Source organism: Quercus suber, unplaced genomic scaffold, assembly GCF_002906115.3.
Source record: "Quercus suber isolate HL8 unplaced genomic scaffold, Cork oak 2.0 scaffold_256, whole genome shotgun sequence".
Taxonomy (NCBI): domain Eukaryota; kingdom Viridiplantae; phylum Streptophyta; class Magnoliopsida; order Fagales; family Fagaceae; genus Quercus; species Quercus suber.
Genome location: NW_027069712.1, coordinates 367222 through 382428, shown reverse-complemented (window position 1 = coordinate 382428; position 15207 = coordinate 367222). Strand labels below are relative to the sequence as shown.

General features: G+C 35.5%; 1 protein-coding gene across 1 annotated transcript; it reads left to right on the top strand.

Annotated features, from left to right (window-relative positions):
• The first annotated feature begins 9918 nt into the window (after positions 1-9918).
• On the top strand, positions 9919-10729 carry LOC112008803 (probable LRR receptor-like serine/threonine-protein kinase At3g47570). Its single transcript, XM_024041143.2, has 2 exons — positions 9919-10051; positions 10158-10729. The coding sequence occupies exons 1-2, from the start codon at positions 9919-9921 to the stop codon at positions 10727-10729; spliced, it is 705 nt and encodes a 234-aa protein (XP_023896911.2).
• The last annotated feature ends 4478 nt before the right edge of the window (positions 10730-15207 follow it).

The following is a 15207-nucleotide window of genomic DNA, read 5'->3' as shown; positions in this document are numbered from 1 at the left end:
TGCATGAATCATTGTTAAAAATGCAAATGTGATGCAATGCATGAACATTTAAGATCATTTAAGAAAAACCCAACCCAAAAATTTTGCAAAAACCTTATAAATTTTGAAAAACCCCAAATTTAAAAAAAAAAAAAAACTAAAAACCTAGATCTATATGAATGAAATGCATGAAATAGGAGTGAAAACAAAATCTTACCAGTGAAGGAAGAGCAATCTAGGCCGAAAAATGTGTGGGGAAGAGGTTTGGAGTGAGAGAAGTGAGTTTGAGGAGGTGAGGAGGTAGAAAGTATCGAGAGAGATCGGTGAGAAATGAAAGAAATCGCATTGACTCTATATATAGAAAAATATGAAGCTTGATGGATGGAGAGGTATCAAGAGGTGTCGAGCTTTAAATTTTAGCCAGATGGAGCTATCAAGGAGCTATCGAGAGGTGTCCACAGCAAAGTGACCTCGATGGATCAAGAAGCTATTGCAAATCTATCGAGGATACAGAAACTTCCTTGATGGATTGAAAAGCTATCGAGAAGCTATCGAGACTGATTCTCAAAAACCTCGATGGATCGAAATTGCAATAACAACTATCAAGAAAAGAAGCTCAAGAGGCTTGATAGATAGCCTAGCTGTTGAGAGGTTTCGAGAAGCTGTCGAGATTGCTCAAAAACAGGTTTTCAAAGAAGAGAAAAACACAAACATGAATGCAATCAAATATGCTACTCAACCAAAGATCCAATTAACATTTTAAGCTCTCAATAACATCTCTCAACAAGCAAAATGTCAAGCATTTAGATCCAAAACACACACACACACACATAACAAGTCTAACCAATTTTATATTTTAAAAACAAGTCAAGATAGTTTAGTGAGCATACATTAACACATGTATTCCTTGTGATGGCCAAATCACATTGTATCTGCACATGTATTAAGAGTAGTAAAAAATATTGCGTGTTGTGTGTGAAAAACATCGCAAGATTGAATAAGTATCTACATGTTATGACGATTTGAGATATGGGAAAATCACTTTACTCACACACAATCATAACTACTTGATGGAGACTATCACCTTCGAGGTATATCTTATAACTTCCACATCTCCTAGAAGATATGCTGCAATCATATATAAAACATTTTGATTCTTTTTGCTTTTATTTTTCTTCGCATATTTTTCTTTTAAGCAAACCATGCATGGGTATATAGGAGAGAGAAAAGAGTTACCTAATAATGTTAAGCTTTTGACATTGCACTTTTACTATGTCGAAGCATATAAATATCATTTCATGATTGGCGGGTAACAGTAGTGAGATGGTTATTTATGCCTTTCTCTTAGGATTTTCTAGTCATTCCCATCAAAAAGAGTGATACGAGTATTAAGTACAAGAGATTACTTAATCTTACTAATCACAAACACGAGCAACAAGGCTCACTTGCTTAGTTGTGCATAGAGATGCTCATCTAAGCTACAAAAGACACAAAGTTTAGAAAACTTTGTTTCAATGGCCATCCAAGGTACACAAGTACCCATGTACACAAAACACACACTGTTTTTGTATTTTTCTGATTTTTCAATTTTCTTTAAATTTTTATGAAAAACAAAATAAAGCAAAATTGAAAATAAACAAACAAAAACATGTTAAACAAATCAAAGCGTAAAACTAGATTGACTCAAAACAAGAAGGCAAAACACACAAGTAATGCATACTCAAAAACAAGAAAGGGGAGAGAGACAGAAAAAGTGAATAAATCACTTGGATCCCTTTTCCTTTCACACCTTGGAAGAACCTTTCCGTTTAACGAACCCTTGATTTGGCGGTGAGGGGAAAGAATTCAAATCGTTCAAGTTCGAAAGGAACATGAGGGCTTTGAGTAGATCTCTAAGAGGAGCAAAAGAGGATGGAAACTAATTCTGGTTTTCTGATGAGATCATACTGTTGCTCTGTTGAGTGGCTAACCACTTATAGCAATTTGGTCGAGTATGTCCAGTCGCTCCACAGTGATGACAGAGATATTGCTTCTTCTGTTTTGCTTTTGAGTATTTCCCTTCTTAACCCTAGGGTTTTTAGTCTCTTTCTTATCAAGCTTAGGGGGTGCTCCTAAAATGGATTTACCCTTGTCTATGTTCTTACTATCTAAAGCAGTTTTGACATTATTGTTCTCAAATTCAACATTATTAGCAAGTGAAACAAAAATAGTAGTATTAGTAGAAGCAATATTAGGAGAAGAGAATTCATACCCTAGACCGATTCGATCAGATGCAAATTTTTAGAGGCTAAGCATCTCGTCAAGCTTTGCATTTGAGGTCCTCTCCAACTCAGCTTTGCCTCGGCACAGTTTTGCCTCAAGCTTCTTGGTCTTCTCAGCCAAGAAATTGTTTTCAAACCGTAGTGCTCCAATAGTCTGATTAGCTTTATCAAACTTTGTAGAAAGCTCTTCTCGATCAAGTTCCACATCACTCAGCTTCTTGGTGGCTAGCCTATATAGTTTCTTAAGTTTCTCAGAAACCTTATACAATTTTTCATAGGCTGTATGGATATCATCTTGATCGTCCATTTTCTCGAACTTAGAATCCACCAAGTCCTCTTCATCATCTACTGTTTCTAAAACCCCATAAGTAGGATCAACTGTAGTAGTGAAGGCATTCAAGATTCCATCAACCTTATTGTCCGAATCATCCTCAGGCTCGATGTCGCTCAAAGTAGCAACAAGTGCCTTGCTTTTCCTGATGGTCTTGAGATATGTAGGACACTCTTGTTTCATGTGACCAAAACCTTGACACCCAAAGCACTTAGGTTCAGAGGGAATAGTATACTGACTGCCATCCTTAGCATCCTTCTTTCCTCTGTCTTGGTTCTTGAACTGAGACGAACTGGACTGCTTGTGGTCTTTGTCAAATCCTTTGGCATTGGCATTCTTCATAAACTTTTTGAACTGCCTTGTAATGTAGGATTTTATTTTAGAATCTTCATCGTCTGAAGACTCATATGTGTCACTGGTCTTGGCCTTCAGTGCTATACTCTTGCCCTTACTTGATTTCCCAATCCTTATCAAACCCAACTCATAGGTCTGCAGATTGCCAACTAGCTCTATCAAAGGAATTTTGTCAATATCCTTTGATTTCTCAATTGCAGTGATCTTGGCATGAAATTTCTCAGGTAGAGATCTGAGCACCTTTCTAACAATCTTGGTTTCGGGAATGGTTTCCCCAAGATTAAAGGCTGAGTTTACTATGTCCTTGAGCTTGGCATAGAAATCATCGAATGACTCATCCTCCTCCATGTTGATCTCTTCAAAGCTTGTAGTAAGCCTCTGAAGTTTTGAATCCTTGACAGCCTTGGTTCCTTCATAAGTTGTCTGGAGGATGATCCATGCTTCCTTTGCAGTTTCAGTGGAAGATATCTTCTTGAACTCCTCATTCGTGATTGCACTAAATAAGGCATTCAATGCCCTACTATTGAAGTTAGCCGCTTTGATCTTTGCATCATCCCAATCAGCCGGCGCTTCCTTAGGCTTGGTCCAGCCTATCTTCATAGCTTGCCACACTTTTTCATCTCATGACTGCAAGAAAGCTCTCATGCGTACTTTCCAGTATGCATAGTTAATGCCATAAAATAAAGGAGGTATAATTAAAGATTATTCTCTATTTATGACAATAGGGGTCAATGGATCACACAGCAAAGATTAACCCCAATCAGAGTGTGCTTGCTCTGATACCACTTGATAGGCCAAGAACGTATTGACCCCTTGTGATGAATTAACCAATTAATTAGCCAAGTTAATTAATTATTTCAATTAGTATGCAATACGCGTGGTAGCACAAATAAATCACCAACTAAGTTAATATGCAGTGGAAAATAAAGTTGATAAGGTGATTTGTTTACGAATGGGGAAAACCTCCAAGGCAAAAACCCCACCTTATGATTTTAAGGTCACCACTGTCGAGAATACACTATTATCACAACAAGCGGTTACAAGTAAAGGAATCCCAGTACCTTATACCAATCTACAGTTGAACCTTTACCCCAATATCCAATTGGACTTGTTTTGTAGTGACAATTTCTCATTTTAATGCACGGCTCCTAGTACATGACTAACCAATTGATGCACGTTTCCAAGTATGTGACTAACCACCAACTTGAGAAGGATGTTGCTACAAAGTTCTTCAGTTCGTCAACATGATTAAAATCATGAAACTCCTTGGTTACAAAACCCTATGGCATACAAACGCAGCAGCTTCTTGAAGAAAAAGATGAATTAGAGCAAATTGTCTCCGATTACAATATGCTTGTGAAAAACCTTTGCATCAAGTTGTACTCACTTGCATCATCTGTGATGGCCCTTAAAACAATCCTTATATATTTTAGGGTTGTAAGAAAAGAAAGCCTAAACATGTATACACGGATTGGAGTGAAATCAGACCTGAAAATCTGATTTTCTTAAATCTCGATAGATAGGGTATCTATCGAGCAGCTGTTGAGCATCGGACAAAAGCTGCATTTTAAACCTCGATATATGCTATATGTCGAGCTAGCTGTTGAGTTTTGAAATCCAACACTTCTTCACTTGATTCTTGGACAGATTTGGATGGTTTTAACACTTGGACTTGAAACCTTGTTCCTTTAAGTATTAAACACATCCTAGATCTACCAAATTACAAGTAAAGTGCGTTTTGTCAAAGGATTAGCCAATTCTACATTGACATATGTTCCTAATATAATTCACAAATGTCTTAACAACCAAGACGTGTTATCAAAGAGGAAACCGAAGAACACAACAAAAAACCTCTTCGCCGCCCTCCAAGCGATAATCGATCTATTAGAGAATAAAGTTGGAGTACACGAATAACAAAAGACCCTCCAAGCCTAGTCTACCCAATGTACTTGAGCCCTCCAAGCTCCTGCTACCAATTGGCTTCTCGGAACCTTGTCTTCTCTAGCTTTCTCGGATCTCACAATTTAGCCCGATTGCATCTGCCAATGAATGACTCATTCCAATACTTCCTAGTAGCACCAAAATCTCACTTGACACTCAGATTGGGTGTGGTAAGTGTTTGGGCTATCAACCTCTCAAGGATTTAGAGATGGAGAGGTAGGAGTAGAAGAAAACCACAAGGAAATGTGTAGATGATTGTGGGTATAACAATCTCTAACTCTCAAGTGTATTTTCTAGGGTTTTCTCTCTGAAAAACACTCTTTACAATATGTGGGTAATGAGGGTATATATAGTGTGGGTAAAAACTTGGTAAAACAAAACATGACATTTTGCCAAACAGAATGTTTCACGAGTATTTCGCGAGAAGGCCTTATCCGCGAGACACTCGCGAAATCCTCCAGGCTGGCATGACTCTTCGCCTTCTAGTCATGTGCTCTACACGTAGCTATTTCACCGGTAAGCTTCTCGCGAGACACTCACAAAATACGCTTGTTCATCCTTTTAAGCTTGAGTCTTCACACTCTCTCACACTCGTCCCTTACAATTAAAAACCCACATAAATATAGGGAAATATGATTGAAAAAATTACAATCAAATTTGACACGGAATTAAAACCAACACAAAATAGTTGTAAATTACAACTTTACAATTATTATTTTGTAGATCACAGACACACTTACTCTCGGCTCAATCTGGACAATCATATTACTGACGATCCCGTGCATCATCAATATGCCCAGTGAGGAAAATGCATTGCGGAAGCAGGTGATTGATAAGAAGTATGGAATCTCATGGAGGGAGTCTGTATAAAACAGCTTTGATGTGGGGAATGGGACAAGAATTCGTCATTGGGATAGCTTCACTAAATTTGTTTGATGTGGGGAATGGGACAAGAAATCGTTTTTGGCATGATATTCAAGTAAAAGTATCCTGCGCTTTGCCTAATTGTTGGGGATGGCAGTTTGGTTGATTCTCTATTATATCGAAATGGGTGCCCTCATGGGAATGTTATATTCATCAAAGAAATTCATGATTGGGAGCTATAATCTATTGAGCATCTTCTTCATGGTTTATATGCTATCACATGTTCTGATTATCACATTGCCGATGTATGTACACTATGTGGAAGCATCCTCGCAATGACATCTATCCAGCAACAAAAGCAGATACAAAAGCCGAAGAAGTTTGGGGGGCCACCCCGGCTAGACCGCCCAAAAAAGTCATTTGCCATGCTTGCCCAAAAAGGTCATCTTTTTATTCTATATGCATACCTTTTTAATTACTTGTCTATTATGAATCTCATTCCTTTTTCTTCAAAAAATCTAATCACATTATTAGGTTCTAAATATTTAGACAAATGTTTAGGAACTAAATTTGTTGTATGTTGGCAATCTGAGTACAAAAATGTGTCTAGAATAAGATCTTAGTACCTTTGAAATTTTTTAGACATGCATTGTTCAAGTTGATACAAGTCAAGATTCAAGAACATACAAGTTGCAGAAAGAAGAATTGGAAATTTGTTAAACTTGACCGATCGAAGAGAAGCCTCGACCGGTCGAACTATGATCTACACAATTTTAAATAAAGTCCAACAACCTGCAAAAACATTTAAGGTTTGAGTCCAATACTCCTAAGTATAAAAAGAAAACCTTAATACACGTTTTTCAAGTCTTGAGAGTTAATCCTGTGACATCTGTGAGGTTTTGTACTTTCTAACTTTATCATGCACCTATTAGAGATCAAATCCATATTGCTAGTATCGGTAGAGTAAAGTTGCAGCCAAGCCTTCAGCTATCAAGCGTACTGAAGATCAAGGCATGAACAAATCGTTCATGTGAGAACAAATCCAGAGTAAGGAAGTCTATGAAGTTCAGAGCCCAGTTTGGTAATTGTGTTAGATTTATTACTAATTGGTATTCTTGATTGTAAATCTCAACTTAATATAGTGGATTGTTTTTTTGAGATAATTCCCTACCCCCCCCCCCCCCCCCCCCAGTTTTTTACCTTAAAACGAGTTGTTTCATTGGTTTTCCTAGGTCATCACATCTTGTGTTATTTACTTTTCCGTTGTGTTTGTTACATGTGATGAATGTTTAATCTAGATCTAAATAATTAATCTAAGTAACAACTTGACTAATAAATTAGGTTAAACATATTGTATTTTCCAGGGGTCTAAAACCTAACACACATAATTTAGCCATAACTATTTTTTGGGTGCATACATTGTAACAAAAATTTAGTATCACTTATTTTTCACAATGAGCCCAAAATGCAAAAAACACATACTGCTTAAAAAGATTAGACAATTTCACCATTTTTAATGCAGTTATACAAAGTTAATTGGGAAGCTATTGTAAATTGTAATGCCACTTTGTGATGAGCAATTGGAAAAAAAAAAAAAATGACGAAAACCCTGATGAAATGAAAGCATCACCTCAGCTAGCTGACCATAACTTCGTAAAGAGAGTATCATTAACAAAAGAAGAACTACAAAAGCTCTCCAAAAATTCTTTCGGTAAATGCCGTCGAATTTGATCCTGAAAGATCCAAATGATACAGGACAAGAGAGTTTCTAAAGTTATGTTTAGTAACAGTTTTTGTTTTCTATTTTAAAAAAATTGTTTTAGGAAATATAAAGAAAAAACAAAGTTCTTGTATTTTTGAAATAAAAAACATGTTTGGTTAGTTGAAATTAAAAAAAATAGTTTTTTGAAAAAAAAAAAAATAGAACAATACTAAAAATGTTGTTACTAGGATTTGAATTCTAATGCTAACTCATTAAATGAGACAGATTCATTAAATTAAATGCGTATTTTTGTTGACTTTTGAAAATTAGAAACTGAAAACAGTATTTTGCATGTTTTTAGTTTCCTTTACAAATTGAGTTTTGAGAACAGTTTTTGTTTTTTGTCCATTTTAGGTTGCCAAATAAGTTTTTTAGTCTCCAAAATAGAAAATTGGAAACAAAAAATAAGGAGAAAAAATAGTTACCAAACATACCTTAAACTTTTCACGCTGGTCTCTAGAAAACAATAAAAAATAATATATATTGACAAAGCCGGCAGTGATTAGCTAAAGAGCAACATTCTCTCACTCATGGACACATACCACTCATAGTTGACCTTTTAGCAATTATGAAATTTATTGTGAAAAAAGTTGAATCACTAGCATTATTGACAATTATTTGAGTTTGGCCGGCGCCATATCACTTGAAGATCCCACAATGTCGTTTACATGGTATAAAAATGTGCTTAATTTCATTTGAATGCAATGCATGAAAGCAAACCCTTTGTTCTGATTTCCATGGGGATTTCCCACTTGAATCCAGCTCCAACATCCTCCTTTTTTTGTATGCATGCTTTTATTCTGGTATGCCTTGTTAGTAACCTCTGAAGTTGGCACCAATAATGAAATTGATCGACCGGTTGGCATTGCTTGACTTCAAAGCCAAGATACGTGAAGACCCTTTTGGAATTGTGAGCTCTTAGAATGACAGCCTCCATTTTTGTCAATGGCAAGGGGTTATCTGTGATCAACCACATCAGACTCAGAGGGTTACTACTTTGGACCTACGATCTCTTAAACTAGTAGCTAGGTTCCCTATCACCACACATTGGAAATTTAAGTTTTTTGCAGAAGCTAATCCTCCAAGACAATAGTTTTTATAAGAGCATCCCCAGCTGGAAATCTCATCCCATCCTATTTTACCATCTCAAAAAACTACTTTATCATTTATGCCATACCATTTTTCAATACACCCAATATCTCAAATCTCTATTTTTTTTCCCATTTTATTTAAATATTCTTTTTTAATCTTTTTTTACTATTTCTATTTTTCTTTTCCTTTTCCTCTCTTTCTCCCTCAACCTCTAGCACCGGCCTCAACCTCTAGCAAACCCATACCCAGCAAAATCACAACAAAAAATCACCCAAATCAAACAAGCACCAGAAATCCACTAGACACCCCAGCAAAATCACAACAAATCTAAAAATCCATACCAAAATCACTCAAATCAAACAAGCAAATCACAACAAATCTAAAACTTAAACCTAAACTCCACACCACCCCTTCACCACCCACGGCAACCCCCACCTCCACCATCATCAACACCCACCACCACTGCAACCCCCCACCACTACCACCACATCGGACTAACCACACCCACGTTGAACCAGGCAAACACACTCATCAAACCACACCCATGCCGATCAGTGGAGATCGGACTAAGCACACCCACGCCGATCTTAACCAACCACACCGTGAGAGAGAGAAAAGAAACACAATTAATGCTTGGTGAGAGGCTTTAGCGATGGCGAGTGTGAATGAGAGAGAAGAGAGAGGCTTGAAGCTTCAGTGATGGAGAGAGAGATATGAGAGACAGAATGAGAGAGAAATTTGATATTTGGAATTAAATAGTATATTTTGTTTTACCATTCAGCTATAGTGAAATTCTAAAGGTAGGATTGTACTGTAGCTGAATGGCAAAAAAATTTGGCTTTTTACGATTGTTCACTTTCGGATGCTGAGCTCTATTTGGGCCTAAATGCTAAAATACCCTTACATTTGGCATTCCCACTTCCAGATGCTGATGCTCTAATAAAATCCCTCTTGCTATCGGTCGTTTGGGCATATTACAAGTCTTACGATTAAGAAATAACATGATTAGTGGCAAAATTCCTAGCAATATATCAGGTTGTGCCAAGCTCATTATGTTTTTGGTTGATTATAACCTTCTTGCTGGGGATATAATCAGCCAAAAACATAATGAGAAGAAACGTGTTTGAAGTTTGAAGGGGCCATTCTATTATCTTTTGATTCATTAAGAGGTATTGATATTTTGGATCTTTCTAACAATATTTTGTATGAAGAAATTCCAAATTTTTTGGAGGACTTTGACTTGCAATTACTGAATCTTTCTTACAACCATTTTGAGAGTGAAGTATCAATAGAGGGTGTTTTCAAGAACACAAGTGCAACTTTCATTGAGGGAAATGGTGAGCTTTGTAGGGGTGTGCCTGAGTTTTAGGCTTTCAGCTACCTCAAAGCAAATCCAAAATATCCAAGAAGAAGAATTTGACCCTTACCATGAAGTTAATCATCTCAATACTTTTTGGATTTCTTGCGGTAACTTTGGTTCTATTGCTTCTACTTTTTTCTTATTTAAGAAAGAAAAAGAAAGGGAATACCCCAAGTGATTCATTAAATTTTCTTTTGAATGTATTTTACCAAGGTCTCCTAGATGCTACCAATGGATTCTCTTCTACTAATTTAATTGGTGTGGGCAGCTTCGGGTCGGTGTATAAAGGAATTTCCGATCATGATAGACAAACGGTTGCTATCAAGGTGCTTAACCCTTTGAGATATGCAGCTTCCAAAAGTTTCAAAGCTGAGTGTAAGGCTTTAAGAAACATTAGACATCAGAATCTAGTGAAGGTGCTCACAGCATGTTTAAGTATTGACTATGAAGGTCATGATTTTAAAGCTTTGGTGTATGAGTTCTTGGAAAATGGAAACCTAGAAGAGTGGTTGCATCCAACTCCAAGAATACATGAGGCTCTTAAGGAGCCAAAGAGTTTGAGTCTTCTTCAAAGATTGAATATTGCCATTGATGTTGCTAGTGCATTGGATTATCTTCATCATCATTGCCAAGTACCAATCGTTCATTGTGACTTCAAGCCTAGCAATGTCCTTCTTGATTATGAAATAATTGGACATGTTGGTGATTTTGGCTTGGCAAGATTCCTTTTTGATGCTACCCAAGAATGTTCTACTAATTCTTATGTAGTACCTATCCATGTTTAATAAGCTCCATATCTTATGTAGACAAAAAAAGAAAAAAAAAAAAAAAAAAAAAAAAAAAAAAAAAAAAAAACATGGATAGGTACTATATAAGAATTATTAGGCTTATATTCCTACATGAGCTGAAATTTAATAAGCTCATTCTGTATAATATGAATAGGAATAAGCCTAATAATTCTTATGTAGTACCTATCCATGATTTTTTTTTTTTTTTTTGTCTAAATAGCATGTTCAAAATAAAATTTTGCTTGTTTATAAATTATATATATATATATATATATATCTCCAAGGCTTATCTTTTTTAGACATTGAAGTTTATCTTCCTTCACCACAGGCGCACAAGGTTGATGACTTATTATGGAGGTTGCTATCATGGTTTATTATATAATATATATAGCACTCAAGCAAAAAGGAAAAGCTAGATCGCTTGTTGTTTAATTCAGCAGTCATGTATTTTTCTTTTTCTCCTATATCAAGTAAGTAAAGAATAAAGTTAGTTTTTTTTACAAAACAAGTTGGTGTAAAACTTAACCTTTAATTAGGTGTGTGTTGTAAGTCCTCTTCATAAAATAAATAAATAAATAATATATTATATATTACCCAAATACTGTAATTTTAACAGTAAAAAAAAATTTACAGAAAGATTAGAAATAAGACGAAGTCAAATTTAATGTGGTACGTACATCATTCATGACAAGAGAAATTCGACCTAACCTTTGGACTCTGCCGTGAGTCAAAATTCTGAAGAAAACAATCTGAATATGAAAAGTTATCACAAAAGTTGCACCCCAAATATATAGTTTTTAATAGCTGAAAAATAAAATGACGATCGTTCGATTGGTAAGTGTAAGACGAAGTCATATTTGATGACTTGATGTTAAAAATTAAAAGTACCCACTACCCAAAGGTACTTTCCAAGAGAACTCCAACTTATTTTTTTGGACTTTTTTCCTTGAATCAAAACTTTCTAAGAGAAAACAACCAGAAAAGGCTGAATATTTCTTATAAAACCTCCTATATGTATACATTTTTTTTTAGAATAACATCTGATGATGCCGAAAATCTCACTAGTGAATTGCACGATGCTTGTACGCTCAAAACGACACCTGCACAACAAAAAGGAGAAGACCTAACAGAGGGCACCGGTGTGGTGCCGGCCAAATACCCTCCGAAAGTCAAGTTAGAACTTCTTTCAACTCTAGAGTGCTAGAGAGGGGTTAATTATGCGTACCTCGACCTATGAGGGTATTGGGGCTTTTATAGTGGTAGAGGGTGGACCTCTCTTCCTTGGAGCAGAAGTCTTTTCCTTATAGGAATCCTTATGCGCGTAGATTGCGGAATCCTTTCCTTATAGGACTTTGATACTGGGCGTGGATCACAAGCAACTTCCCATGCGTGGTGGCCAAGTCTTAGTTTCAACAGAGCCGTCGGCCTTGAAACCGTCAGCCTTCTCTCTCCCCTTCAGCCAAGTTGGCATCACCTTCTTGCTATACAAGTAACCAGAGCTCTGAATAACCGTCGGTTTAAACCGGAGCCTTCAGCCCTAGTTTATCTTGGTCCTGTCAGCATGACTGTCCGTTACCCGTGATTGACCCGTCAGCCCAAACTTCGGCTGACGGGTTAAACCCATGACACCTGCCATGATTTATTCTTCCATATCAACATCACAACACAAATATTTTTTTAAATGGTAATATAAATAATTTTATATTATATATGAGAAATTGCCAACTAACATCCTAGCAAATATTTAGACCCCAAATACCAATTATATGGCTTAATCACTTTTACCCTAAACTAACAATTTATGCTCAATATAAGTGATTAGCCAATTTTATATAGCATGCATAATCATTTATCAACTAAAGCATATAAAGCAATAAACTTTTTTTTTAAGATTTTGTTGTAAAAAAAAAAAAAAAAAATCAAAGTTTACTACCTAGGTGAAACACATTTTTTTCTTAGTAGTTCTAGTTTCTTAATTTTCTTAGCTCTGTCACTACTCAAAAATAAAAATAAAGAATGAAGATTGACATGACTTCAAACATAAATAGTTTCATAATTTTGAGACTTTAATTTTGTAAACTTAAGATATGAAATATATCAAACCTAGTATCTTATGTAATTCTTTTAAATTTTTTTCAGCAATTGTTGACATGCTATGTTCTTGCTAGTACATTATATAAAATATATATTGTTCCTATTAATTTTTTTTTTCTTTTGAAAGATTTCAATTATAACTTATTACCTACTTTGACATAGACAATTACATACTTTGACAAGTCTGCATCTATAATCCGCAAGTCCCTATTGTCTTTTGGATTCAGTCCGATTCACATCACTAAACTAAGGTTGCGTCACTGTTCTTTACTTGGTATAAATGTCCATGCTTATCCAGTTATCCTTGAGGGATCAAAGAACCAAAATGAATTGTGCTTTCAATACTGAGCCATAAGCAGTGAAATCAAACCAACACCCACACGTACCAAGCGTCACTCTGCATGGGATAACATTCTAACTTCTAACTACAAAACATCCTTATTAACAATGTTCTTTTAGGCTTTAAAATATGAAAAAGATTAAGGGAAAAGGAAATACAATTGACTCTAAAAAAAATAAAGGAAATAAAAATTTTTAATCAAAAAAAAAAATTGATATTCACCTGGCCGGAAGAGTATAACCAATTGTCCCTCTTACTCCAATGGAGCTAGATTGTTCAATATAACAATCTTGGGTAGCATCAAAAAGCAATCTTGCCAAGCCAAAGTCACCTACATGTCCTCATTTCATCATCAAGAAGAATTCTAGACCTTGAGGTCGCAATGAATGATTGGTTTTGGCAATGATGATGAAGATAATCCAATGCATTAGCAACATCAATGGCAATATTCAATCTTGAAGAAGACTAAATTCCTTGCTTTGTCAAGAGTCTCATCCTTGGATGCAGCCATTTCCATTTTCCAGAACCATAACCAAAGCTTTAAAATCATGACCTTATAGTCAATACTTAAATGTGTAAGCACTTTAAAGATTTCGATGTCTATGTCTCTAAAGCCTACACTCAGCTTGAAACTTTTGGAGGCTCCATATCAAAAGGTTAGCACCTTGAAGCAACCGTTTGTCCATTGATCGAGAATTCCTTTATAAGGACGAAGCTCGACACCAATTAATTGGAAAAGAGAACCCATGTTGCATTTAGGAACTTTGTAAAATACATTCAAAAGAAATTTGAAGTCACTTGGGTATTCCTTTCTTTTCTTTCTTAAAGAAAAAAAGTAGAAGCAATAGAACCAAAGTTACCGCAAGAAATCAAAAAATATGAGATATTAACTTCAGGAAGGGTCAACCTCTTCTTGGATATTTTGGATTTGCTTTAGGAAGTATGAAACTCAGGACCCCTACAAAGCTACCATTTCCCTCAAGAGAAGTTGCACTTGTTTCTTGAAAACTCATCTGATTGACTCTCCTCTCACAAATGGTTGTAAGAAAGATTCAGTAATTGCAAGTCAAAGCCTCCAAAAATTTAGGAATTTGCTCATACAAATTATTGTTGAAAAGATTCAAAAACCTCTTAATGAATCAAAAGATGAAGGAATGATCTCTTGGAAAAAGTTGCTTCCCATGTATAGAAATTCTAACATTATGCACTTCCAAGACTTGCTGGAATTTTCCCAAACAACACATTTTTGGAAATATCCAAACCTTCTAGATTTTTAAAATTTCCTACTTCCATGGGAGTGACACCAGTAAATTGGTTGGAAGACAAATTTAGAAAAATTGGTGAGAATGAGAGACCAATAACTTGTGGGGATATTGAACACTAAGATTGTTTTTAGCAAGATTCAAAATGAACAAATTTCGGCACTTGCTTAGACTTGAGGGATATTGCCTTGAAGATTATTCTCATCTAAATACAATCTTATCAAGGCTTAATCATTAATGTTTTTTACTTATATCATATATTGTAATTTTTGAAGCATTCCAATTTCAAAAGGAATATTACCAGATAATTTGTTTTGCCACATTTCGAGTCTCAATAAGTTGATCAAATTTCCTATTTCAATCAGAATCTCTCTAGTTATTTTAGTATTATCTAGAACCAACATGGTAAGAGTAGTTGATAGATTGCAATGCACTTGGGCAACTCTCCCCAAAGTTATTGGAATTTATATACAAATTAGTCAAATAGGTAGCATTTATGATTTATCAAAGAAGAGAGAAAATTCAAGTCATTTTCTTCTCCATTTCCAAGATTGTTTAATTGAATAAACAACTTTGGAATTCTATTTAGCTTCTCCAAAGAAGGAACTTTTCCATTTAATTTATTTCCATTGAATTGAAGTGCCTCCAGATTTGAGGCATTAGATATTGAAACAGGGATAGATCCAGTAAATTGGCCATTGGCAATGCTTAATACTTCGATATTTGGCAACGTGATACCTATGTCTGATGGAAGACACCCATGGATTTGGTTAAATCCT

Excerpts from the sequence above, each read along its gene's own strand:
- LOC112008803 (XM_024041143.2), top strand. The coding sequence starts at position 9,919 with ATGGTGAGCTTTGTAGGGGTGTGCCTGAGTTTTAGGCTTTCAGCTACC. Across the intron at positions 10,052-10,157 it reads TACTTTTTGGATTTCTTGCG|GTCTCCTAGATGCTACCAAT; the intron begins GTAACTTTGGTT and ends TATTTTACCAAG.